The sequence below is a fragment of the Myotis myotis genome, unplaced genomic scaffold, assembly GCF_014108235.1.
Source record: "Myotis myotis isolate mMyoMyo1 unplaced genomic scaffold, mMyoMyo1.p scaffold_m19_p_5, whole genome shotgun sequence".
Classification (NCBI taxonomy): Eukaryota; Metazoa; Chordata; class Mammalia; order Chiroptera; family Vespertilionidae; genus Myotis; species Myotis myotis.
In genome coordinates, this window is record NW_023416357.1 from 51,036,140 (window position 1) to 51,060,595 (window position 24,456).

General features: G+C 38.4%; 1 protein-coding gene across 1 annotated transcript in view; it reads left to right on the plus strand.

Moving 5' to 3' along the window:
• The window catches only part of ADGRV1 (adhesion G protein-coupled receptor V1), a 459,983-nt gene that overhangs the window by 178,107 nt on the left and 257,420 nt on the right, over window positions 1-24,456 (plus strand). The window contains exons 76-83 of the mRNA XM_036308704.1: window positions 1,276-1,393; window positions 2,234-2,405; window positions 5,333-5,575; window positions 9,008-9,415; window positions 14,506-14,690; window positions 19,357-19,606; window positions 20,142-20,281; window positions 22,297-22,457. Of these exons, the coding sequence (XP_036164597.1) occupies window positions 1,276-1,393; window positions 2,234-2,405; window positions 5,333-5,575; window positions 9,008-9,415; window positions 14,506-14,690; window positions 19,357-19,606; window positions 20,142-20,281; window positions 22,297-22,457 (1,677 nt within the window). The remainder of the gene's footprint in view (window positions 1-1,275; window positions 1,394-2,233; window positions 2,406-5,332; window positions 5,576-9,007; window positions 9,416-14,505; window positions 14,691-19,356; window positions 19,607-20,141; window positions 20,282-22,296; window positions 22,458-24,456) is intronic.

Below are 24,456 nucleotides of genomic sequence, written 5' to 3' on the forward strand. Positions count from 1 at the left end.
GAGTTTAAGATGACACTATGAAAAAACAGTGCACTATTTCAGTGCAGTGCAGACCCTACATTTTTTCCAGTTTAAATACAATTTTGTAGTATGAGGGTGCCTGTAACCTCAATTTACAATAATTTAACTTCAGTAGAAATTAAAGGATTGCAACAGTGTATGAAATCAAACTGGCGACCATGCCTGAATCTGGATTTCAGTGTAGCAGTGATCACAATACAGGATTGTGAGTTAAAAACAACAACAAAGAAACTCGTCTGAAGGTCGTCATTCTGGACGAAGCTGTGGTGGTGGGGGCTGAGGCAGAGGTGGTTAGGGGCGATCAGGCAGGCAGGCGAGCAGTTAGGGATAATCAGGCAAGCAGGCAGACTGGTTAGGGGCAATCAGGCAGGCAGGCAGGCGAGTGGACTTTCTTTTACTCAGACTTACTCATGAGTTCCTTATTAGTTCTGTTTTTCTCTGGGGCAAATAACTGAATGTGTAATATAAATGGTCTGTGGTCAACTCTTTTATAGAAAGGTAAATCAGTTAAATGGAGTTCATTTATTTAATAAATATTTATTGAACACTTACAGTATGCTGGCCACTGTTCTTGGTCCTGGGGATACAGCAGTAAATACAGCATTACCGCTCTGTAGAACTTGCATTCTGTGAGGATACACTGATTCTTAATAATCTATAAAAATAAAAGTGTGATATGCTAATTAGACTGGACAGCTGAAGGTCGTCATTCTGGACAAAGCTGTGGTGGTGGGGGCTGAGGCAGAGGTGGTTAGGGGCGATGAGGCAGAGGTGGTTAGGGGCGATGAGGCAGAGGTGGTTAGGGGCGATCAGGCAGGCAGGCGAGCAGTTAGGGACAATCAGGCAAGCAGGCAGAGTGGTTAGGGGCAATCAGGCAGGCAGGCAGGCGAGTGGTTAGGAGCCACTGGTCCCAGATTGCGAGAGGAATCGGGCCTAAACCGGCAGTAGGACATCCCCCGAGGGGTCCCAGATTGTGAATTTTGTGCACTGGGCCTCTAGTAAACACATAAAATGTCAAGGGATATGAGATATAAAGTAGAGTCTCATCGGAGAGAGATGAGCATGTATCTCAGGGTGGGGAGTAGGATTTGAAGTTTTCTTTCTTCTGGTCTTTCAAAGTGTTAGCCATCATTTTTATTCCAGCCTATTTTTAGTAAAGATCTTTTATACCATCTCAGCTGGGAAGATTAGTGGAGCATTGGAGATCTTTTGAAGTCTTAAGTATACTATATAACCCTGCATTTTTCTTTTCAGGGAGTGATCTTCAAAATGGCATCATAGGATTCAGTGAAGGGTCCCAGAGTGGGCTCGAGCTGGGTGAAGGAGCTGATAGAAACAGACTGCATCTTACTGTCACAAGGCAGCCAAACAGGTGTGTGTGTGTGTGTGTGTGTGTGTGTGTGTGTGTGTGTGTGTGTACATGGAAGATGTAACAGCCTGTGTGTCTGTATTTGAATTCATAAAGTGGTAAAGGCAGGTTCAAATGTTGATAAAAACTAGTGTGGAATTTGGTGTGTCAGTGTTCAGATGCTCTAGTTCTTAGTCTGTGATTTAACACACTTGGTTTAGGAGCATGACTTAGGGCTACCTTGAATGTAGTGTACTTCATAAGGTGCAGCTTATATAAGTTATCACTGCATTGCATTTACTATTGTGTGATCACTCTGCATGCACAACCATTTACTGTTAGGGACACATGGAGCACCAAAAATTTTGCTCGCGACTTATAGTACACACATTCTGAATGCTCATCATATACATGCACTAGGTATGCACATGTACATGTATATGTATTATTTTTACACTTTGGGGCCTAAATAATCTCTGAAAATGTAAGGCATCTCCTACCCTTTATTTTTATAACAACCATTTTTTTTTTTAGCAGTTGTGTTTTTTCTTTAGAAGAATTATTATTAAAAGACAAATGAAGAACATTTACTTGGACCCAGAAGTTCTCTATTATTTTCATTTTCATATTTCTGGTAATAGACATAGTAAGCAGAAAAATATTATTATTTTTTTCACATTCCTGATACACAGTGGTTCAATGAATACTTATTCCAGATTGAGTAGAGTGTGGTCAAATAATACTATGTACAGGACGTGCTTTGGATGAAGAGGTACACGTAGGCACTGTGGGAACACGTTCTGCAGCAGACACAGGGTAAGTCACTCTGTTGCTGCATTTGCAAAGGTTTTGCTTTGCTCCTAGGGCCTTTGAAGATGTCAAGGTCTCCTGGCGAGTCACATTTAACAAGACATCCCCTGTGCTCCAGAAGGACGGAGTGAACCTGAGGGATGAACTTCTCTCTGTGTCCGGGATCACAACCTGTGCAACAGGTCAGACAAAGTGCTCCATCACCATGGAGCTCAAACCTGGGAAGGTAAGAAATGAGGAGGCATAGCATTGTCAGTTTCTAATTGTATTGCTTCAGAATTAGTATTTTAAAACCACTTTATTGAAACACACATTGGTCATGTGGAGACTATGTCTCGTCTGGCTGTAATATCGAAATCTCTTTGCTGGGTGACAGACAGAATTGATTTCATTAGAGAATTTTTATAAATAAGCTCATTAGTGTATACCTAAAACTAATACTTGTTATATGACAATTATATCTCAATTTTTAAAAAAAGCTCATCAGTTTTCTTTGTTTCTGTTTCTTGTCATTTCTAAGATTTTTCCTGGCCCACCTGCTCAATGTGTGAATGGTCCCTTGTATCATTTTCAGCCAATTAGTATCTCTGGTTACTCTGAATATTTAGTGTTTTGCTTTTATTATAACTATAGATTTAATCATATCATGTCTATGGATTTCATCATAGGATAAAAGTTCTCTTCCTTTATCTACAGTTAGAAAGTTCCGTTTCGATCTACCTAAGGGGCAGAGAGGCCATGCTTAAGTGTGGCCTCTCAACCTTTGGATGAATTTCTATTGGTTCATGTTGCCCATGACACTCAGAAGACAGGCATTCCCCCCTCTTTCCAAAGGAATCTGCATTATTCAGGTGGTACTGGTCACTGATGTCCTAACAGAGCCTTAGTCATTTAGTAATCATGTGTGGCTTTTGTTTAAAAAAATGACTGTTCTGTGATACTTTAATGCCTAGGGAGCACTCAATAGTATTTATTGTTTGTCTACTACTTAATTTATTAAACTCAAATATTTAATACAAAAACCAGTCATAATATTATGAATGTTCAAAAGTATATATATATGTATGTGTACATACATATATATGTACATATACATACATACATATATGTATATTTAGAGAGGAATGGAGAGGGATAGAGAGACAGAAACATCTGTGAGAGAAAAACATCAGTTGGCTGCCTCCTGTATGCCCCCTACTGGGGATTGAGCCCAGAACCTGGGCAGAGCCCTGACCAGGAATCAAACCAGTGACCTCTTGGTTCATGGGTCGACGCTCCCTTGTATATGCCAAACACTTAAAACAGCAGAAAAAGCACACACAAATACAATTACAGTTGACCCCAAACATATGTTGGGGTTATGGGTACCACCTGCCTTTGAAGTTGGAGATTCACTTCTAACTTAAGTCAGCTCTCCACATTCAAGATTCCCAGCTGTAGACCAAAAATACAGTTGACTTGAACAACACTGGTTTGGACTGTGTAGGTCCACTTATACATACCTTTCTTTTTTAAAAGTCTCAAATTCAACTAATTTTAATTATTTACTAAGTGATTTTCTTTTTGCTATTCAAATTGTCATGTCATGTCACTGAAACCCTATTAAACTGGTAATTTTCTTTTCATTTTGCTTTAAAAATCTCTGGGAATTTATTTGCTTTATAGCAATAACATATTCCACAGCCAGCCTGATTTTTCCTGAGCTAAGCCATTCAACCAATACTGCCCAAGAACTTGATTTTTATTTTCCATCAGAAAGAGTTTTAGAGGTCTTAATCTATGGACTAGAGAGCTGTGTGAGAATTAATGGTTGGCAAAGGCTCTGCTGTGGACCGCCTTGATAATGATAGAGTTAGGAAATAAGTTTTTAAAATATTGACTTCCCACTGATTTTTTTCCTAATTTACGGTATTTCATTAGCTACTAATATATCCTATCACATTGAAAAGGAGGAACTGAAATGTCAGTATTCAAAATATTTGATCAGTCCTGGCTGGGGGGCTCAGTTAGTTGAAGCATTGCCCAGTACACCAAAAAGGTTGCATGTTCGATTCCTAGTCAGAGCACATACCTAGGTTATGGATTCGATCCCCCAGTTGGGGTGTTTACAGATCAATGTTTCTCTCATATTGATTTTTCTCTCTCCCTCTTTTTTTCTTTTTCTCCCTCCCTTCACCCCTCCCTTTCTAAAAACCAATAATAAACCATACCCTTGGGTGAGGGTTAGAAAAGAATTTTGGTCATATTATTCTACTTGAAAACATTTAAATCCTCTTCTATGCATTTGTTCAAATAGGTTTATGCCCACAACCCCACATTTACTAACTCTCCCTTAAGGACACCACTTTCTCCAGGATGCCTCCCTTGGTATCTTGTTAGAATTCTTAATCCTTTAAATTACTAAGACTATATGTAACTTTCTTATGGAAATTATCGGTTTTAAACAGGGTCAAAATTTAATTTTATCTTGCCTAAATTTAGACTTATTTGATTCTAAATTTTGGAAAATACATAAAACTACCAAACTGATGATTTATTATCAATATTTATGTCTAACCCTTTAAAAATAAAACCTTCCTGACAAAGTTGAAGCTCTCTTTTTCCTCTATCCAGAGCAGCTCCATGCCCTGCCCTGTCCCCAACCCAACCCCTCCACCTGAGCCAACTAGCCATGGCATTTTAATTTTTAAATGTTTAAACAAATATGTGTTCATTAATGATATGTGGTAAGCTTTATGTAATTTTAGCTTTACATTTATTGTATCATGCTATGCATACCATCATGCAACTTGATTTTTCACTCATTCTGTTTTCAGATCCATCCATATGGAAAAATATTGAAATACTTCATTCCTTTTAACTGTTAAATAGCATTTCATTGTATGAATATATTTTATTTATCCTTTTGCTTATTGAAGTGCACATAGATTGTCTCCTGACATTGATTTTTATAGTAAGAAGCTTACCCAGGGAGAAAAATGGTGTTTCATAAATTCCATGGTAATCTAACATAAGATTTTAATTCTGTAATCATATAGACTGAATTTCTAAGTATACATTTATTTCTGTAATTATGTATGAACAGTACCAATTAATAACATCAGAATTATCTAAAAATAGAAAAAATGGTAATCTCTTTTTTTTCATTATCAGATACCACAAGTTGAAACATATTTTTTTGTGGAACTGTATGAAGTCACTGCTGGAGCAGCGATAAACAGTAGCGCTAGATTTGCACAGATCAAATTCTTACAGAGTGCTGAGCCTCAGAGCCTCGTGTATTTTTCTGTGGGTTCCCGGCTACCAGTGGCTCATAAAAAGGCCACTTTAATCAGTTTGCAGGTGTCCAGAGATTCTGGGACAGGACTAATGGTGTCTGTTAACTTCGGTACCCAGGTAAGCATGAGATAGATATTAACAGTTAAGGTTTTCTTCTTTAACTATGGCATGAGTAGTGAAATAGAGAATAAGCAATACATTATTTTCTTATGATTGTATCATAATTCACATTATATTTATTATATTAAACTTCATGTTTTAAAATGATAGTGTTTTGTATTTTTCTTTCGGAAAAGTTGGTTGTGTAATGCAAACTGTCTTGCATAAATCTGTCTTATAAGATCTTTAGAGAGTTAAAATTTCTTCACAGTGTGACTATATAAGACCAGAAACAAAAAGCAAGGTCTTTGTTATTGTTTATATTTGAACTAGTTGAAAATCTTCTCTGGAATTTCAAGCAACAACTGATCTGTATATTTCTTTAAATCCATGAGCTCATGTGGTGTTAACTGCCACTTTTCAAATCCGTCCTATTCGGTGACATCAGGTGAAAGAGAGGGAACAGGTAGGTATCCAGGGACTCAGAAGAGCAGTACTATGTAACATGAAGTGACCAGATCCTGGGATTGGGTCAGACAACACCATGCACCTTTCCAGCATTATTTTTTTGTTAACCCTCCTCCAAGGATATTTTTCCATTGGTCTTTAGAGAGTGGGAGGGAGGGAGAGGGGAGAGAGAAAGAGAGAGAAACATTGATGTGAGAGAGACACATCTACTGGTTGCCTGCTACACATGCTTTGACTGGGGCTATGGATCAAACCTGTACTCTGAAGAGAAGGGAATTGAAGTTGCCAAAATAAGAATCTGAGTGCCAATATCTGTCATATTTATATATAGTCTTTCTAGATTCTTCATAAATGATTTCTTGCAAAACACATGCTGCCACTAGCATGTAACTCATCGCATTTTTATAACACTGTGGAAACATGAAGGGACCCTGTGGGATGGAAATGTTCTGTATCGTGACTGTATCAATGTCAATATCCTGGTTGTGAGCTAGTACGATTACGCAGAATGTTACCAAAGAGGGCTGTTGGGTAAAGGGCCCAGGAGGTCACTCTATTATAGCTTGTAAACTGCCTGTAAATCTAGAATTATTGCAAAATGAAAAGTTCAATTTTAAAATTAGAAATAAAAGTTTTACTTCTCTGGTATTTTATTTCCCTATTGCTTCATTGCCTCTGTATTTTCTCTCTCTTAATGCTAGGCATATTACTAGAAGGCAAACACATATAATTCTATTTTCAGTAGCAGGCAAGAATGAGAAAATTATGGACCAAGTTGCTAGTCTGTTACAATGATATCAGTCCTCATTTTATCTCTTTAAATAGTTTTTCATTATGTAGTTAAAACAGTAGCAGTAGTGCACATACTCTGTGGGTCAGCAATCCCAGGACGTAAATACTATAGTCTCAGCACTCGTTCTCTTATATCCACATATTTATGATAAAAAGGTAAGGGATATAAAGTTTTGAGATAATGAAAATAGCACTCATTTCAGTTAGTTAACATTAAATTCAATAGGCCTATAGCTAATCCAAATTTGAAAACCCATTCAAATGCTCTCGTTTATATATGTGTGTACTGGCCCAAAGCACACAGGAAAGAGTAAGCCTTCCCTCCTTATGCACACATTGCCTGTTCTAGGCAAAGGCTATTTCTATATTGCTTTCCATTGTTTCTTTTCAATTGCATAGTGCTTCTTGTTTTTTTGTTTATTTTTTAAATATATTTTATTGATTTTTTACAGAGAGGAAGAGAGAGGGATAGAGAGTTAGAAACATCGATCAGCTGCCTTCTGCACACCCCCCACTGGGGATGTGCCCGCAACCAAGGTACATGCCCTTCACCTGAATCGAACCTGGGACCTTTCAGTCTGCAGGCCGACGCTCTATCCACTGAGCCAAATCGGTTAGGGCGCTTCTTGTTTTTATATGTATTTTATAAACACAAGAACATTTTGATGATTCCCTTTCCTTTCGACGTCTGAAATAAATCCTACAGGAAAACAGTGGGCAGAATGTATATGTGCAGTTTGTAGTAAAAAAAATCACCCCCCTCCCCCCAGCTTAAGAAATTGAGCTTGATCCATTCTCATCTTCCTTTCCACCCAACACTGTATTAGCCAGGAAGTCCTACTGACTCATCATTCAAAGTATATTTCCAATCTGTGCACATAGCACTCTTTCTGCTTATACAACCCTACTTCAGTTATCTCCCTGCCTCATGCATATCCCCTGCTACAGCCAGAACAGTCACAAAAAGATAAAATCTGTCACTCTCCTGGAACCCTCCAGGGTGTTCCTGCCACACTTTGTAAAATGGATGTACATGATCTGGCCCCTGCCCACCTCTCTGGTGCCAGCTTCTTGTACTTTTGACCTTGTTCCAATCACATTGGCCCTCTGGCTCTTCCTCAGGGCCTTTGTAATTTCTGTTCCCTCTGCCTAGAATGTTTTCCCCAGATCCTATGTGCCCTGTTCCCCTACACCAGTGGTCGGCAAACTGCAGCTCGCGAGCCACATGTGGCTCTTTGGCCCCTTGAGTGTGGCCACGAAGTTTCAATCGCACTGTACGTGTGCGCCCGCATGTGGCATTTTGTGGAAGAGCCACACTCAAGGGGCTGCAGTTAGCGACCACTGCCCTACACCACTGTGGTCTCTGCTCAAATGTCACATCAACAGCTTCCCTGAGCAACCTTACCATCACCCTCATGCCCTGCCTAGTCTTACTTTCCTTCATAGAATTTATCTTCATATAAAGTTATGTTGTTAATTCTATAACTTCTGCACTATGTCCTCTGCTAGGCTCCGTGAGTGCAGGGGTTCTGTTGTTCATATCTGCACCCACAGTATGCCGCCTGGCAGGTATTGGGAGTTTAGTATTAGTTTGCTCATTAGTAAGCAAATTCACATTACTTTGGTTCTTCCTTGACTAAGTTCTCATGCTTCGATTTACAAAAAACTTTTAATAACCACAATTCAAGGAAATTCAGGTGTGTGTATGCCCAAGGTCCTTATTCCTTAAGGTGTTTTCCTGTCTCAGTAGAAAGGACAAGAGACCCATTCCTCCTGCTTCCTCCTTTCTTCCCTCCGCTTTCTTTTTTCTCCCCAAACCCCATCTCCTCCACATTTCCAGGCAAAAATGCAAATGCAAGGATTCCCTCTTTTCCTCCATACTTGCATTTGCAGCCTGTGTTATTTAAGCACAGTGTTCACAGTTGGAGAAATTCTGTGAGGTAGTCGGGACAATTGTAATTCTCTTTCTTGGTCTACTCTAAGGCATCTGTCTTTCCTGACCTCATCACTGTATGTTGTACATTTTCCCCTTTACCTGAGGAGATTAGAAAAAGTATAAAACCCACTGATTTCGTTGTAATGTTGTCACGGCCCATCAGTCTAAGAATAGAATTTGCTGAAAGTCAGAGTTTGTGTGGGACGAGATCAGAGGTGCGGCAGCTTCACTGAGGCGTGTTGTTTAATTTCCAGGAGTTGAGGAGCGCTGAGACAGTGGGCCGGACGCTCATCTCTCCAGCTCTTTCTGGGAAGGATTTTGTGAGAACTGAAGGCACCTTGGTCTTCGAACCTGGCCGGAGAAACACCGTATTGGATGTCGTCCTAACCCCAGAGACAGGGTCTTTAAATCCATTTCCTAAACGCTTCCAGGTTGTACTTTTTGACCCAAAAGGCGGTGCCCGCGTCGATACAGCGTATGGGACTGCCAACATCACGCTGGTCTCCGACGCGGACGCGCAGGCCGTGTGGGGGCTTGCGGACCAGCTGCAGCAGCCCCTGGACGGGGACATCCTCAGCAGAGTGCTCCACAGCGTCAGCGTGAAGGTGGCCACAGAGAGCACTGACGAGCAGCTCAGTGCCGTGATGCACTTAATACACAAGGTAAGGCTCGGCACGTGTCAGCAGCTGGTTCCGGAAGGTTTCGTGAATTTAAAAAATAAAAACAAACACACATGCACGTTTATAATGTCAGTGATCATGAAATTATAATAGAGTTAAATTTCTGAGCATAGAAGTGGAGTTTATCATATCTGATAATGTACTTTTGCTTGCATGTGACTTGCACCTGTTTGGAAACCTCAGTCTTTTTTTTAAAAAATATATTTTATTGATTTTTTACCGAGAGGAGGGGAGAGGGATAGAGAGTTAGAAACATCGATGAGAGAGAAACATCGATCAGCTGCCTCCTGCACACCCCCGACCGGGGATGTGCCCGCAACCAAGGTACATGTCCTTGACCGGAATTGAACCTGGGACCCTTCAGTCTGCAGGCCGACGCTCTATCCACCGAGCCAAACCAGTTAGGGCATGGAAGCCTCAGTCTTAAACTCAGAGAGTGATGACTTAGCTCCTGCCGCAGCACGGATAGCCAGTGTCAGAAAAGGGGCAGCAGATGTCAGAAGCTACAGGCTCTGTCTGATTCTTAGAAGGTGGACAAATATCTTTTGAAATTGCATCTGGTTTTTGAGTCTATAAATAGAGAACTTGGACCAGATTGCCAGTTCTTCCTGCTTAAATGCTACAGAACAGGAGCTTTTGCCCTCAGCTTGTTCTTTGCTCCTCCCAGGCACTGAAAACTTTCACAGAACAGAATAACTCAGGAATGACCAGATAACTTCAGGCATTTAAATGGGTATGGACTTAGACCAACCAGGTTTAATTTTAAGCCTATTTATTTGTTTACACTTCTGCAAATGATGGAATTAAATGGAGATGTTAGACCCTAAGAATAAATGAAGCATATCTAAAAAGCATCATTGTTAAAGGAAAAGACTCTTATCGGGGTTTATTTGAGGCTTTTCTTATAAAAATATTTATCAATATATTGATATACAAGTAAAAAAGATTTTGAGTACATGCATATGAATTCTTAAGTACTATATTTCTTACGTGTGACCTTTAAATCCTTAAAATGTTTACAACAGGGTTTTAGATGGTCATGCCTATTTTACTTTTTATATGTCTCTTAAATCCAATGCCTGAAGGGTAGGAAAAAAAATTACAAAGCACACAGGTAGGAAGAGGAGGCCTTGCCAAATAGTGTAAAGCGAAGAAAAGTGACTATTTCATGCAGAGACTTCTCTTCTTGGCACTGGAACCCTGGGCTGGGGAGTCTACTATGGGGCTGGGACCCCTTGCTCCTCAGCGCAGTACCTTTGCTGCTGAAATATCCCTCCTGATTTTTACCCGTCACATGTGGGTTTGGGACCCGCCTGTTCTCTGCCCCAGTCTTGATGTCACTTCTTTAAATCCTGATTGTAGGACTTCCACTCAGCTAGATTTTAGGAGGTTCTGAATGGTGGTTGTGATGTAGTTTAGTTGTAATTTTGATTTTGTTGTGGGAGGAGGCGAGTACTTCCTACACCACCATCTTGACCGGAAGTGTAAGTCATTTTTAATACATAAGTTTGAAGTGGAGGCCCAGAAGTCATACAGGAAATGATTGATAAACTTCACCACATAAAATTTAAGCAAAATTTATTTTTGCATATTTCATAAGCAAGATCAAAAGAAAGCTAAAGTTATATGTCAATTAGATCTCAATAAAACTGAGGATTAATAAAGTAAGAAAAATAAAGACAACTAATGGGTGTTGGGAATATTTATACAAATATATGTATAACAATAATGTTTATTTCAGCATAGCATATAATAAGAAAAAGCAGGAAAAATAAGCATCATAAGAGGGGCCTGGGATATCCATAAAATGCATAAGAATTTTCATGTTTTAAACATATTTATAATAAGAAAATAAAACAGGCACCGAAAATGTATATGATCACACATAGTAGGGTCTAATTTTAGCAAGTAAAATATAGTTAACTTTGAATTTCACATAAACAATGAATGAAAACATTTTTAGTATTTATATGAAACAATTATTGGTTACTTACCTGAAATCAAATAGAGTCACTTAAACTATAACTGGCAGCCATTCATATATTTTAAATGCACTTAATATAAACTCTAAGATAACCTCAAATTCAGGAGTAGAACATCCATGTACTGAATAGAAGTTCATTCTACAAGGTTGTATATTTTAAGTAAAATAGTTTCATATTTGTAAGTTTTATTTCCCCCCAGATTTTAGCTTCTTTGAAACAGAATTTGCTCTATACTATATGTTTTTATAGGAAGAGCTCAATAAACCTTATATATTGTTATTACACTCACCAGAAGTGACTACTTATTTATGTTCAGAGGACACAACTCTGTGCAGAAAAGAGCATGAACTTTAAATGACTCACTGTATTTTGGATAAAATTCAGCTGTGGTTTTGGGCAAATTTTTGCTACGACAATATTCTATCCTTTGATTTTCCTAGATACATATATTGAAATGAAAATTATTTAAAATGCTGTTGTTTTTAATAATTTCGGTCTTTTAAGACTGCTGGATTTGATGTGCAAAATTTAATTTCTTAGGGTTTTGGTTTCCAGGTTATGAAAGCTTGGTAAAACATGAGTCAAGAGGCGTTGCCTTTAATTTTGTGTTCTGGAACACTTGAAAGCACAGGAATAATATGTTCTGTGAAAGTTTGAAGGACTCTCCACCCCTTCCAAAGATCTCCTTTTTTGTTTTCTTCCTGACAGTTTAAAAAAAAATGTTTTCCATGGTTGATTCAGGCTCTGTACTTTTTTGTAAGCCAATTTTAAAAATTGGGGGGTGGGAGGTTCTTTTTATTGTTTATGTAAAATGGCCCTTTAGAACAAAATATTCTTATCATATATTTTAATAATATATATCTTATATTTTTAGAATTCTTTTTCGCATTTGGTTTATTTTATAATCACACTAACAGTGATTTAGACTTTGTCTATATTTTACTCCCGGTTGTATATTTCGTGCTTGCAGTAATTTTGCCTGCCCTGGCTGCAAACTGAGCCAATCTGTGTTGTTATTCTAGGACACGCAGGTAGGGGGATGTTTCCGGTCAGGGTAGGGGGCTGTCACAGTGCCTCATGGGACACTCACCATCTCGGTGCACTCAGAAAGTGAGGCATTCTCTTTCTGCCTCTGTTTCCTCATCTGGAAACAAAACAAAATAATACTAGCCCCTCCCTCACAAGATTGTTGTGAGAATTAGAGAAGTTAGTATAACCAGCTGAGAATAGCACCTCTATAAACCAAGGGTTATGTAAATGGCCTTCTGGTTTTTGTGTGTTTTCCTAAAACTTTCTTTTGCCCTTGAATGTGCATGAATGGTTGGGTGCTCTAGAATTTTGGATCACAGCCTTTAATTCTCAAAACTCCACATGTTGCTCTGGTGGTTTCTGGCATTTCATTTGCAAAAAAAAAAAAAAAAATCTGATGTCAAATTGATTTTTTGTTTCTCTGTTAGTAGTTTTTTTTCCTGTCTGTTTTTCTGGTAAGATTTTTTTAACTCTTTTAAAAATCACCAGAAACATCTGGTGTTATTTCTTTTTCTTATTTTCACTGGTATAAGCAAGCTCTGCATTTTTAGACGGAAGTATTTCCTTAGCTTATCAAGGAACTGTGTAGGTTTTACCTCTTCTTGCTCCTTTTATGTACTTGGTGTATCTTGTGGATTGGTCCTGTTTGTTATATTTTCTCTGAGTCCTGGGAGCATATATTGAGCTTATTTTCCATTGAACATATTCCAGTTGTTTCAGTATCCAATGAGCTGTCCCCTGTCTCCATTGTAGTTTTTACTTCTTTAAATTTTTATTCTGTCGTTTTTATCATCTTTTCCTTATGGATTGTTTTCCATTCTGCCTTACTATCTTTGAGATGGCTACTCTTACACTTGGATTTTGAGTCCAGCCAACAGCTTGGTACCATATAGATTATAAAACTATTTAAAAAATGTGGGAAACATGAGCCACTTCTTCAATGAGCTTAACTAGTAGGAGTAACAGACAAATCATTTCAACATTGTCATCATAAGTTTGTTAATAAAACTACGTGCAAAGTACAAAGAGAGTGATCATGTAAATGATCAGGCAGGTGGGGCCCAGTGTAGAAGTCATAGAGAAATGATGACTAATTTGGGTTTTGAAGAATTAATAGGGGCTTCTCAGATATATGAGTGAGTGGACTAACAAGTCAGTGGCTTCACATCAAAGCTTGGGCAGACAATAAAGATGTGGCCTCCATCATTCTGGCAAGGAAAAAACCCAATCATGAAGCTATTTCTCCTCTTAGTCTCCTTTTCCCTCAAACAGCAAATAACCCAGTTCTTTAAGGTAGGAAGGCTCATACTCACGGGTAAAGGCAAGAATGCCAGGAGTTCTTAACTACTGTTGGTTGGAATAGGATTTTCTCATTTGATGTTTCAGGAGTTTAGTGACATGTGGTGGTTTCTGTTCATTGAACACTTATAATCAAGAATAATCTTGCCCAGCCTGTGTGGCTCAGTGGTTGAGCATTGACCTGTGGACCAGGAGATCACAGTTCGATTCCCAGTCAGGGCATATGTTCGGGTTGTGAGCTAGATCCCCAGTGTGGGGCATGCAGGAAGCAGCCGATCCATGATCCTATCTTATCATTGATGTTTCTATCTCTCCTTTCCTCTCTGAAATCAATAAAAAAATATATTTTTAAAAAGAATAATCTTGCTTCTATATGGACATTCTTGTATTTGTTTCCTTAGTTGGTCAAAATAATAATCCTTGGGGTAGATATAAAAGAGATTAATTTTGACTCATGATGTTAATTATTGTAGTTAAAAGTAAGTGACCCATGCAACCATTTTAGGCTTAGTTTAGTTATTAAATAGAACATATTATGGTGATTGTGCGTTTTCTTTATAAATGATTGTTTATGCTTTTTAAAGTACAAATGGATATTTTTGAAATATAATTTTGATCCTGATTTCTCTTAAATTCTTCATAGGTTCATCCTTATTTTGTTAATGTTAATAGCGGTTAATAAAGAGCACAGTGTAGTATATGATACATTATCATTTAAAGAGTTTATTAAGATACATTTTTATATTTGTTTTTCCCCAGATAACTGTTGAAGGAAAAAAGCAAGCATTCAGTATTGAAAACCGAAATCTCTTCTATGATATTCTTTGTGCTCTTATTAACCCGAAGCGCAAGGACACTAGGGGATTCAGCCACTTTTCTGAAGTGACGGAGGATTTTGCCTTTTCTCTGCTGACCGATGTTACCTGTGGCTCTCCGGGTGAAAAGTAAGTATCATTTAATATACTAGCTGTGCCTTCTATGTATGTATTCTTTCACAGTTTACAAAGTAATACGCAATGCAAATAACATTTATATGATGTAACTAATGACTGTACAGTTAATGCATTGTACTAGTGCACAAATGAAGTTAATTATTTAAAAAAAAACAAACAGCAAGTTACATCAAGAAAAATAAACTATAAATTTATCCTGGCAACAATATATTCCTCTTTTATAAAGGGTCTTTTCTTTACTCTTATTCATATAATGAATAGAAGATACACTCTGAAAAAAAGGAAGGTGATGCCCACCGTTAGATGTGCTTTAATGTGCTGGTAACAGGTGGTTCCCTGGAGTTGTGGTTCAGTTTCATCTGTTTGGAGGCATCTCTCAGAATGTTGTTGAACTTCATACTCATCGTTTCATGGCAGAAAGCAAGCAAGAGGAAAGGAAAAAATAAAAAGTGGCTCATGTTTATTAGTATTTATGTAATTAATCTTGTAACTGTATGTTAATAGTCTTCAGAAGTCATGGTGTTTTAAACTGGGTAAGTGTAGTACAAAGTTCTAAAGATGTTTATTTCTATTTGATTTAACATAAACATGGTTGATAATAAATAAAAAAAGAGTGAAAATGGAGATTTCCCTCCCAGTTCTCACTGAGTAATATCCGTTATTTAAAAAGCAATGATTATTATTTAATGGGACATGTCTGATTTAAAATGTTTATATTATCTCTTTAAAGTTTAAGATTGTATTGATTGATTTTAGAGAGAGAGAAAGGAAGAGAGAGAGCATCAGTTTGTTGTTCCACATACAGGGTGGTCGATTCCTGTATGTGCCCTAACTGGGGATGGAACACACAACCTTGGCGTATCGGGATGATGCTCTAACACACTGAGCTACCCGCCAGGGCCTCTATAAACTTTATTTTTTATTTATTGATTGTGGGGAGCAGCTACAGTGTTTTGAACAGGTTCAAGCCTTGGACTGATGAGAGGGCACAGTCCTCTCATTGCCACGTGCAAGTCCCAGCTTGGAGGGCAGAGCCCTCCCAGCACAATTATAGTCAACAGCTGTAGTTGTAAGCTTGGACCTATGGTCTGAACATGTGGCCTCATGTGCCTGAGTGATGTGGGCTTGATAGAGTTCAGGTGCATGTAGTTGAGTAGGATTGAAACCCAGGAGAATGTTGTAAACATCTTGGTCACGCCCTTACTTTACCTCATGGCATCTGCTATAAAATAAAGGCATGGCTGTGGGCGTGGTCGCTGTCTCTCAGAGAAGCAGCGTCCCACTGAGACCCGGCTTTCATTCTCTTGTCTGTCTTTTCTAAGCCTTTCAGCCGCCCCCACTCAGGTTCACCCTTGGCCATGCTGGCTCAGCACAATTGATGAATGCTATGATCAGTATTCATTAAGTTATGTCGATATTTTGAAGACTAATTTTAAAAAATTGGTATAATAATTTAAATCATCTATTTATGGGGCCCTTTGTGAGCTGACATGTTATTTTAAATATTGTTTGTATTGTAAGACTTATCTTCTTAGATCACAAGACACGTAAAGTTCAATGAGATAGCCAACTCAGATATAAAAGTGTTACACGAGAGATCAAATAATAAAATAATTATAATAACTGATATTAACTATTCCTCTGCTCTAGTTCCGACACTGTATTAGATTGAACAATATGAAATTGCCTTTTTATCTAGATATTAACAGTATAATATATTAAGTGTTATATGGATTGAACTAGTCCTTAGTAAAAGTTGTACATATTTTATTCCTGCAAAAGATCAGTTTAAATAGCTGTTCAAAGATAGGCTAGGGATTTTATTATTCCTATTTATGGATGTAGAAACTGAGGCTAGGGGCCTTCTACAGCTTGCTGGTGGTCACATGGTTAGTCCAGGGTGAGGCCTGGGCTCAGTTCCAGGCCTGCAGGCCAATCCCAGGCCTACTTGACTCCACTACCCTTGCTGGCCTCTGTGCCACGTGGTCAGAAGTGATTGTAAACCACTTGCTCTGAAACAGATCTTCCATTCTGAGCCCCATGACTCCAAAGTGCCCCGGACTTTCATCCTAGGTCAGTGCCTGGATGTGAGTTGAGGTTTGGGTACAGAACCAGCATCCCCTTACACTGTATTCTTTTAACCCTGATGGTCAAGTCCTGGGGACTTGTTTTTCTTTTCTTTCTTTTCTTTTTTTAGTAGATTTTTATTGATTTCAGAGAGGAAGGGAGAGGGAGAGAGAGATAGAAACATCAGTGATGAGAGAGAATCATTGATCGGCTGCTTCCTGCATGTCCCCCACTGGGGATAGAACCCTAACCTGGGCATGTGCCCTTGACCAGAATCGAACCCAGGACTCCTCAGTGCATACGCCAATGCTCTATCCACTGGGCAAAACTGGCTAGGGTTGCTTTTCTTAACGAGGAGCATCATCAAAGCACTTGAAAAGCTCTGGGTGCCCTTTCAGGAGGCCCCTTCTGCAGTCCTCCCCTGTTCCTAAATGTCCAGCTGAGACCAACGATTAGCAGTTCAGCTCCTCAGTGCCATTTGTAAATGTCTCTAATGTCTCCAGAAACCTCTGGAATGGATGATTTCTCTACTTCAAGTAAGTTTGCACTGAGGCCACAGTGTGTGTGTGTGTGCGTGTGTGTACACATATTTAAGAAATATCCTTTTACTGCTTTTCCCTCTTATACTGTGTTCAACTATGTTGTTCAGTTAAGTCATAGTTCATTGTTTTACAATCCCCATAGTCCCAAATCTTTAAATTTGTTTTTCCATATGTTTCCAAATTACCAGGATATTGAGGTTGTCTTAGATGTGAACCATCTACCCTGCTGTGATTGTTAGTTTCCATATCTGTGCCTTCAAAGGCCTGGTGAGAACTCAGAGCATCTGAGATGCACAGAAAGAATGGTCCTTTCTTTGTTGTTGCCTAATGTATTCCCTGGGCCTAGAACAGTGGTATGTAGTAGAATCTCAGTGGCTGTAGTACAGTGAGTGACTAGAATGAGTAAATGAATCAATACCTTCCCTTCCTCTCCATAGGCTTACCTTTCTTTCTAAGTTATCCAAGAAGAGGAAACAGCATGTATGATGGCAGTTAGGCAAGAATAGCATGGTGTGTTTGGGAAGACCACCAACCTTTAAAGGTTAAACATGGAATAAGTTAAGTGTGGTGTGTGTGTGTGTGTGTGTGTGTGTGAAAGAATCAGACTTAGGGTGTTAGACTGTTTGGGAGGTGTGTGTGGCCTGTATACCTTGAGGTGCTTCAATAGGAGTCTTGGACATTAGGGTCTAGAGCAGCCGTGGGCAAACTATGGCCCGCGGGCCGGATCCGGCCCGTTTGAAATGAATAAAACTAAAAAAAAAAAAAAGACCGTACCCTTTTATGTAATGATGTTTACTTTGAATTTATATTAGTTCACACAAACACTCCATCCATGCTTTTGTTCCGACCCTCCGGTCCAGTTTAAGAACCCATTGTGGCCCTCGAGTCAAAAAGTTTGCCCACCCCTGGTCTAGAGCCCTGGATGAAAGGCTGGATTAAAGATAGGTAAAGTTGGGGTGGCAATTTTTTTAGAGAGAGGGCCTATAGCTAGAGATAAAGGTCAGCCATTATGTTTTCCTTTCTTTCTCAAATGTTCCATCGAAAATCTTTGCTCTATTTCCTTGGTTAGCAGTCTTGACAAGGTATCATTTAGAATCACGATATAATTATACGTACTCTACATGTATTGTGGCCTGTATTACGTTTTAACATTTAATGTCTCATTTTTATCCTAATATCCTCTGGACATTTCCAGGCAGGTTTTAGATGTGATTCATCTGGTATCGCCTCATTGTTTGCAAACATAATATGTCCACTGATAAGATGTATCAGATTCGCTGGAGGACTGGTTAAAAAATAGAGTCCTAAGATCCCTAGCTCCCTCCCTAGGTAAGGGTCCTGATTTAGTAGGTAAGGGTCCTGATTTAGTAGGTAAGGATCCTGATTTAGTAGGTAAGGGTCCTGATTTAGTAAGTCTGGGATGTTATCTAGAAATCTATATTTTTAAACAAGCTTTCAACTGCTTTTAACACACACTGAGGTTTGGAAGCAGTTTCACTGAGCACAATATCTTATACCTAAGGGATGTTCAAAGCAGTATTGTTAAATGGATAAAGATCACTGTTCAGGGCTATTTTCCCTACCAGTTACCTAGTCAAATTAGCAGTTAGAAAGGGGCAGGGAACACTTGATGAAAACATAGCTACGGATACATAAAGTTTACGATACTCTTAAGTAAAACAGAGCGTTTCCTTAGTGATGTGCCTTTCCTTCAACCTGTTCCACCAGTGCTGATTTAACCAACACTGAAAAGTCCATTTTACAGCCACAGATGGTATCTGATATCCATGAAACAGCTTCAAAAATCCATGCGTTAGGTTATAAGGGGAATCAGGCAAAGGGATGCAGAAATTTCTGTGAAAAAAACCCATAAAAGAACTGAAAGCACCTTCTCTCTACTGCTCTGGGTTGGTAGTGTCCTGGTTATACACCAAGAACAGAGCCCTGGTGTAATGCATTTTAACAAATAAAAGGGGATATATAGAACAAATACAAAAAACATATAAAACGCATGCCACTTCAGCACACCCTTTGCTTTTCTGTTGTAGAAGCAAAACCATCCTCGACAGCTGCCCATATTTGTCAATACTGGCTCTTCGTTGGTATCCCCAGCAAATCAACGGGCACAAGTTTGAAGGGAAGGAAGGCGATTATATTCGAATTCCAGAAAGGTTATTAGATGTCCCGGATGCAGAAATCATGTCTGGGAGAAGTACGTGCGAATCTGTCCAGTTTACAGAGTACAGCAGCCAGCAGTGGTTTATAAGTGGAAACAGCCTCCCTGCCCTGAAAAATAAGGTAATCTATCATTATAAAGAATTATGGTTGGGCTCTGACTTTTGCGTAGCAGCCACACTCCCCAGAATGCATTAGCTGGGTCAGATTTGTGGGAAGTGCTACACATGGTGAGCTAATTATGAAACATGGCCCATCTTTATGAACTATTTGTCAAGAGTTTTGCCTTAAAAACAGCTGGAAATATTCTCTTCATGTTTTATTGAGCAAACTATATAATAATAGAGGGACAGTGAAAAAATACAGCTTTTACCAATATTATCTTATATATCCCCCTCGTGATGAAGTTCAGCAGTTATAGTCGTAGTGTTGTCAGCTGAAGACAGCTCAGTAACTGAAGTGGAGGCAGAATGTTTGCGATGGAAAGCCAGGGAGATGTCCTGCGTTCCTAAGGCAGCTTCCTTTATAAATAGTGGCAGTGAGTAGTGAGTAAAGGGACTGAAAAATGAAGCGAAGTTCAGAATGGGAGATTCAGTCATGACATTCACTTGAAAACATCATTAAATCATTTTCTGTTTGCTTTTTTTTTATGTTATAGGTATTATCTTTGAGTGTGAAAGGTCAGAGTTCACAGCCCCTGACTGACAACAGTGAGGTTCTCTACAGGATTTATGCTGCCGAGCCTAGAATTGTTCCCAAAACCTCACTATGTCTCCTTTGGAATCAGGCTGCTGCAAGGTACTTATTAGTAATTGTTTAAAATCAGAATTTGGTCCTTCTACAGTCCAGTACCATTGAGCCCATTTTTTTTCTCACTGAGCATCAGTGGACTCTGGACAAGAATAACCTCTACACAAAATAAGGCAAAGAAGCATAGGAAAGGGTCTAGCATTGTGCAGGTGGCAAATGTAGCCAAACAATTTAAATATGTGTTCAATACAATATTAACTTCTTGATGACTAGTGTTTTCATGGGATTTAGCATGAATTTTGCTCAATTCGGATAACTTTCCTGTGGTTCCTGGTTAATTTATTGGGCAGGAAAGGAAATTCTTTTTACCCCTTCCATCTGGGCTTGTGGTTCTGGAGCTGATACTCTATGCTTAGAGGAATTAGCAGGGATTTGTAATTCTAGTTCACATAGGGCTGGAGTACATTTTGGGATTAAAGCCATGCACAGGAGTGGGAAGAGGAAAATGATGCTTTCTCTGAATCTCCTGGGCCCAAGGCCTCAAGTTTCTGAGCAGTTCTGTCACTCGGAGCCCAGTCAATGCCCCGTAGCCTAGGGTACTAATCAGTCACTAGGTTTGGACCCTGGAGATCAATTCAAATCTGGTAGGTAAAGCAAGGGTGGTGGGGTATATGTGTGTGTGTGTGTGTGTGTGTGTGTGTGTGTGTTTAGAGAGGACAGAGGGCTTATAGCTAGAGTAAAGCCCTTAATCTTTCCTTTCTTTCTCAAATCTTCCATTGAAAATTTTTGCTCCATTTCCTTGGTTAGCAGTCTTGACAAGATATCATTTAGATGCATGATATAGTCATACAAACTCTACATGTATTGTGGCCTATATTACTTTTTAACATTGAATGCATAATTTTATATCCTCTAAATATTTCCAGGCAGATTTCAGATCTGATTCATCTTTGTATCTCCTCATTGTTTGCAAACACAATGGTTCCACTGAGAAGATGCATCAGATTTGCTGGAGGAGTGGCTAAAAAATACAGGTTCCTAGAATCCCCCTCTCCCAATAATTTCTTATTCTTAATAACATTTTTCATAAGGATGACAACTCTTAATAGATTCTTCTAGGTCCACATAGTTCCCAAACCAGATGGAGACATCATATTTTACTTAAATATTAATAGAAATTTCATAGAGTGATAAAATAATACCAACGGGTAAAAAGTTATTTGTTACTGACTTTCAGCCACATAAACTAAAGTTCTTAATAGGTTTAATAGCTTAGTTGGGTAATTGGCCAACTGTCCTCTAAACACCAAAATTCTGGTTAGTCTCTTTCTTTCTTTGGAAAAAAAAATTATCAGTTGACATTCCTAATGTCTGATGACAGATCTTAAACCTAAAACATAGGTACTTTGGGATCCTCAATATATAATGACTAATGAATGTTTCAAGGTTGAACCTGCAGTTGGGTTTACAAATTGTGTGTCCTTAAAAAAGTAATCGAGAGTGTCAACCAGCAGTCACTGAGGAATGCTCATAACATAGCATAGTTGTCTTGTGCTAAATCAGCCAGACCTTATAGATACTCTCTATACTTAAAAGAACCCTGGAAAACATTTATGTATTATAACTGGCTGCAAACTCCAAAAAAGATTAAGGAATTTTAGAAAAGCATATAAGTAATTTGCGTGGTTCAAATTACTAGGAGTTATGAAAAATAAGGAAGGGTGAACACTACACATTATAATGGCTGTGCCAATCTTTTAGGATTTTTGCAAGATAGAGAAGAGTGCTTCTGTTGAAAACCTTGGGTGCTCCTGCTCTGTTGAGAGGACCAGCTTTTTCAGTATCTTCATGCTTTGGAAGGTTTGGATAGTATTTGGGCTGCTTGTGGGATATGTTGTGCCGTGTCATAGACAAGATGTTCCCTCCAGTGTTCTTCTTGAAACCGTGGTCTGCTTAAGTCTGGAGTCAAGAAGACTTAAGTTCAGTAACTTTTTCTTTAAAAGCCGCCTGAAGACCTCAAGTATTAATAAGGAGGAATAGTGACAGTTGTCTTTTTGCCCTAGCTGGTTGTCTGACAGTCAATTTTGCAAAGTGGTTGAGGATACTTCAGACTACGTAGAATGTGCCTGTTCATACATGTCTGTGTACGCTGTCTACGCCCAGACCGACAGCTTGTCTTCATACAATGAAGCCTTTTTCTCCTCTGGATTTATATGCATTTCAGGTCAGTTGCAATATTTTGTGTCAATAATTTAAAATACGTATGAGGATGAGTCTGTTTTCCTGTAGTCATTTTATATGTACAAGATGCAAATAGACTGTAATTCATTAGCACTGGGAGAAAATAAAGTTCCTCATTAATTCATTCAGTGGATATTTGTGGAGGGCCAACTTTGTACTGAGGATATAGGAAAGAACAAGGCACAGTTCCAGCTCATGAGCAATGTATATACAGTGTGGGAGAGAAGTGATATAATAGGAAAAATATATGTAGTTCAGAGTCTTATAATTTAGAGGCAGGTTCTGTATTAGAATGTCAGGGTTGTGTGAGATCATACACACAAAGCAGTTTACATTTTATTTAAAAACAAAAACAAAAACACAAAACTACCCCTTTGGTTGATTTGTATTCTACAGCCCAGGAGCTCTAAATATGCTCTGTTTTAAAAAATAATTTTTCACCTTCCACATTTAGGCTTCATTTCTGACAGGAGTAGGAACTTTTTAAATGCGTTAATGTCTGTCACACTGTTTACTTATAACTTAACTTAGAATAACTATAGAATTATTCTCATTTGCTGCGAGTATATGGTTGGGAGTCTTAATAATCTCTTATTCTCAATAACATCTCTCATAAGGGTGATATTTCTTGCTTAATAGATTCTTCTGGGTCCCCACAGTTCCAAAACCAGATGGAGACATCACACTTCACTGTAATATGAATAGAAATTTCATAGATGATGAAATAATACCAAAGGGTAAAATGCTGAAGTAAATCTAGATGTTATTTTAGATGTTTCAATAGAGAGATAAATCCAAGCCCTGCTGTGACCCACAAAACTCCCTCGCTGGTTCTAAATACTGAACATCAAAGCAAAGAGATTTAAAAATGAAAGAGAATGTTTCCTGAAAGAATTAATAAATACATATTTTTCGCAGCTTACTCTAGCAAATATAGATTTGCTCATATATTTGAGAATCGTCACCTAAATATCATCTACTTTTATCACTTTTGACTTGATATCATATTTGAAATTACAGCTGACCCTTGAACAATGTGGGCGTTAGGGATGCTGACCCCTCTCCTCCCACCCCGTGAGTGAAAAATCCATGTATAAGTTTTGACTTCCCCAAAACTTAGTATTAATAGCATACGGTAGAGCAAAAGCCTCACTGATTATGTGGTCGATTAAAATATATTTTGTGTGTATGTATCATATACTATATTCTTAAAATAAAGTAAGCTAGAGGAAAAAAGTCATAAGGTAGAGAAAACAAATTTACAGTACTGTACTGTATTTATCGATACCGTGAGCTTATGTTATCTGTCTTAGGCTATGTGCTTATGAGGTTTTCAAATTGTCTGCTTGTCTCAGCTTCAGGGGAGGATGAATGTCCATCTCTCAAATGCCCCCTCTACCCTCCCCCCACCCCAAGAAGTAGAGAAGAGAATTATATATATCTTACACACGTTTTCAATAATTTAGGTCAGGTCACACTGAAGATCTCTCTGAATTTGGAAGTAATCTGACTAGCTCTTTTCATGAAATGTAGTAACATATAATTAGATAGGAATCAAACCTCTGTATTTAAGTCAGGATAGATCACAATATATCTGTTCCAATTCTGTTTCATAGTTCTGAGATTTTTGGAAGAATTTGATGTGGAATTTTAGAAAATATATCTTATTTTTAAAAAATAATTTAAAATGGGTGGATGGCATCTAGTAAAGTTACAGAGTATTTTTTTTCTGAAAAATAAAACTATCAGAATCTTAGCTTGTAAACTATAAAAGCCACAATTAGAATATTCTTGCAGTTAAATAAACCTTGAACAAAATAATAAGCATGTTTGAAAGGGCTTGAGATTGTATTTATTTACTTACTTGTCTTATTATTTAGCAATTATAGACAATTACTTCCTGTTACTTATTATAAAATTGGCATTGTGTTGGCATTTATCACTTAGTAATCTGTGAAGTAAATAAAACCATTAGCCAAAGG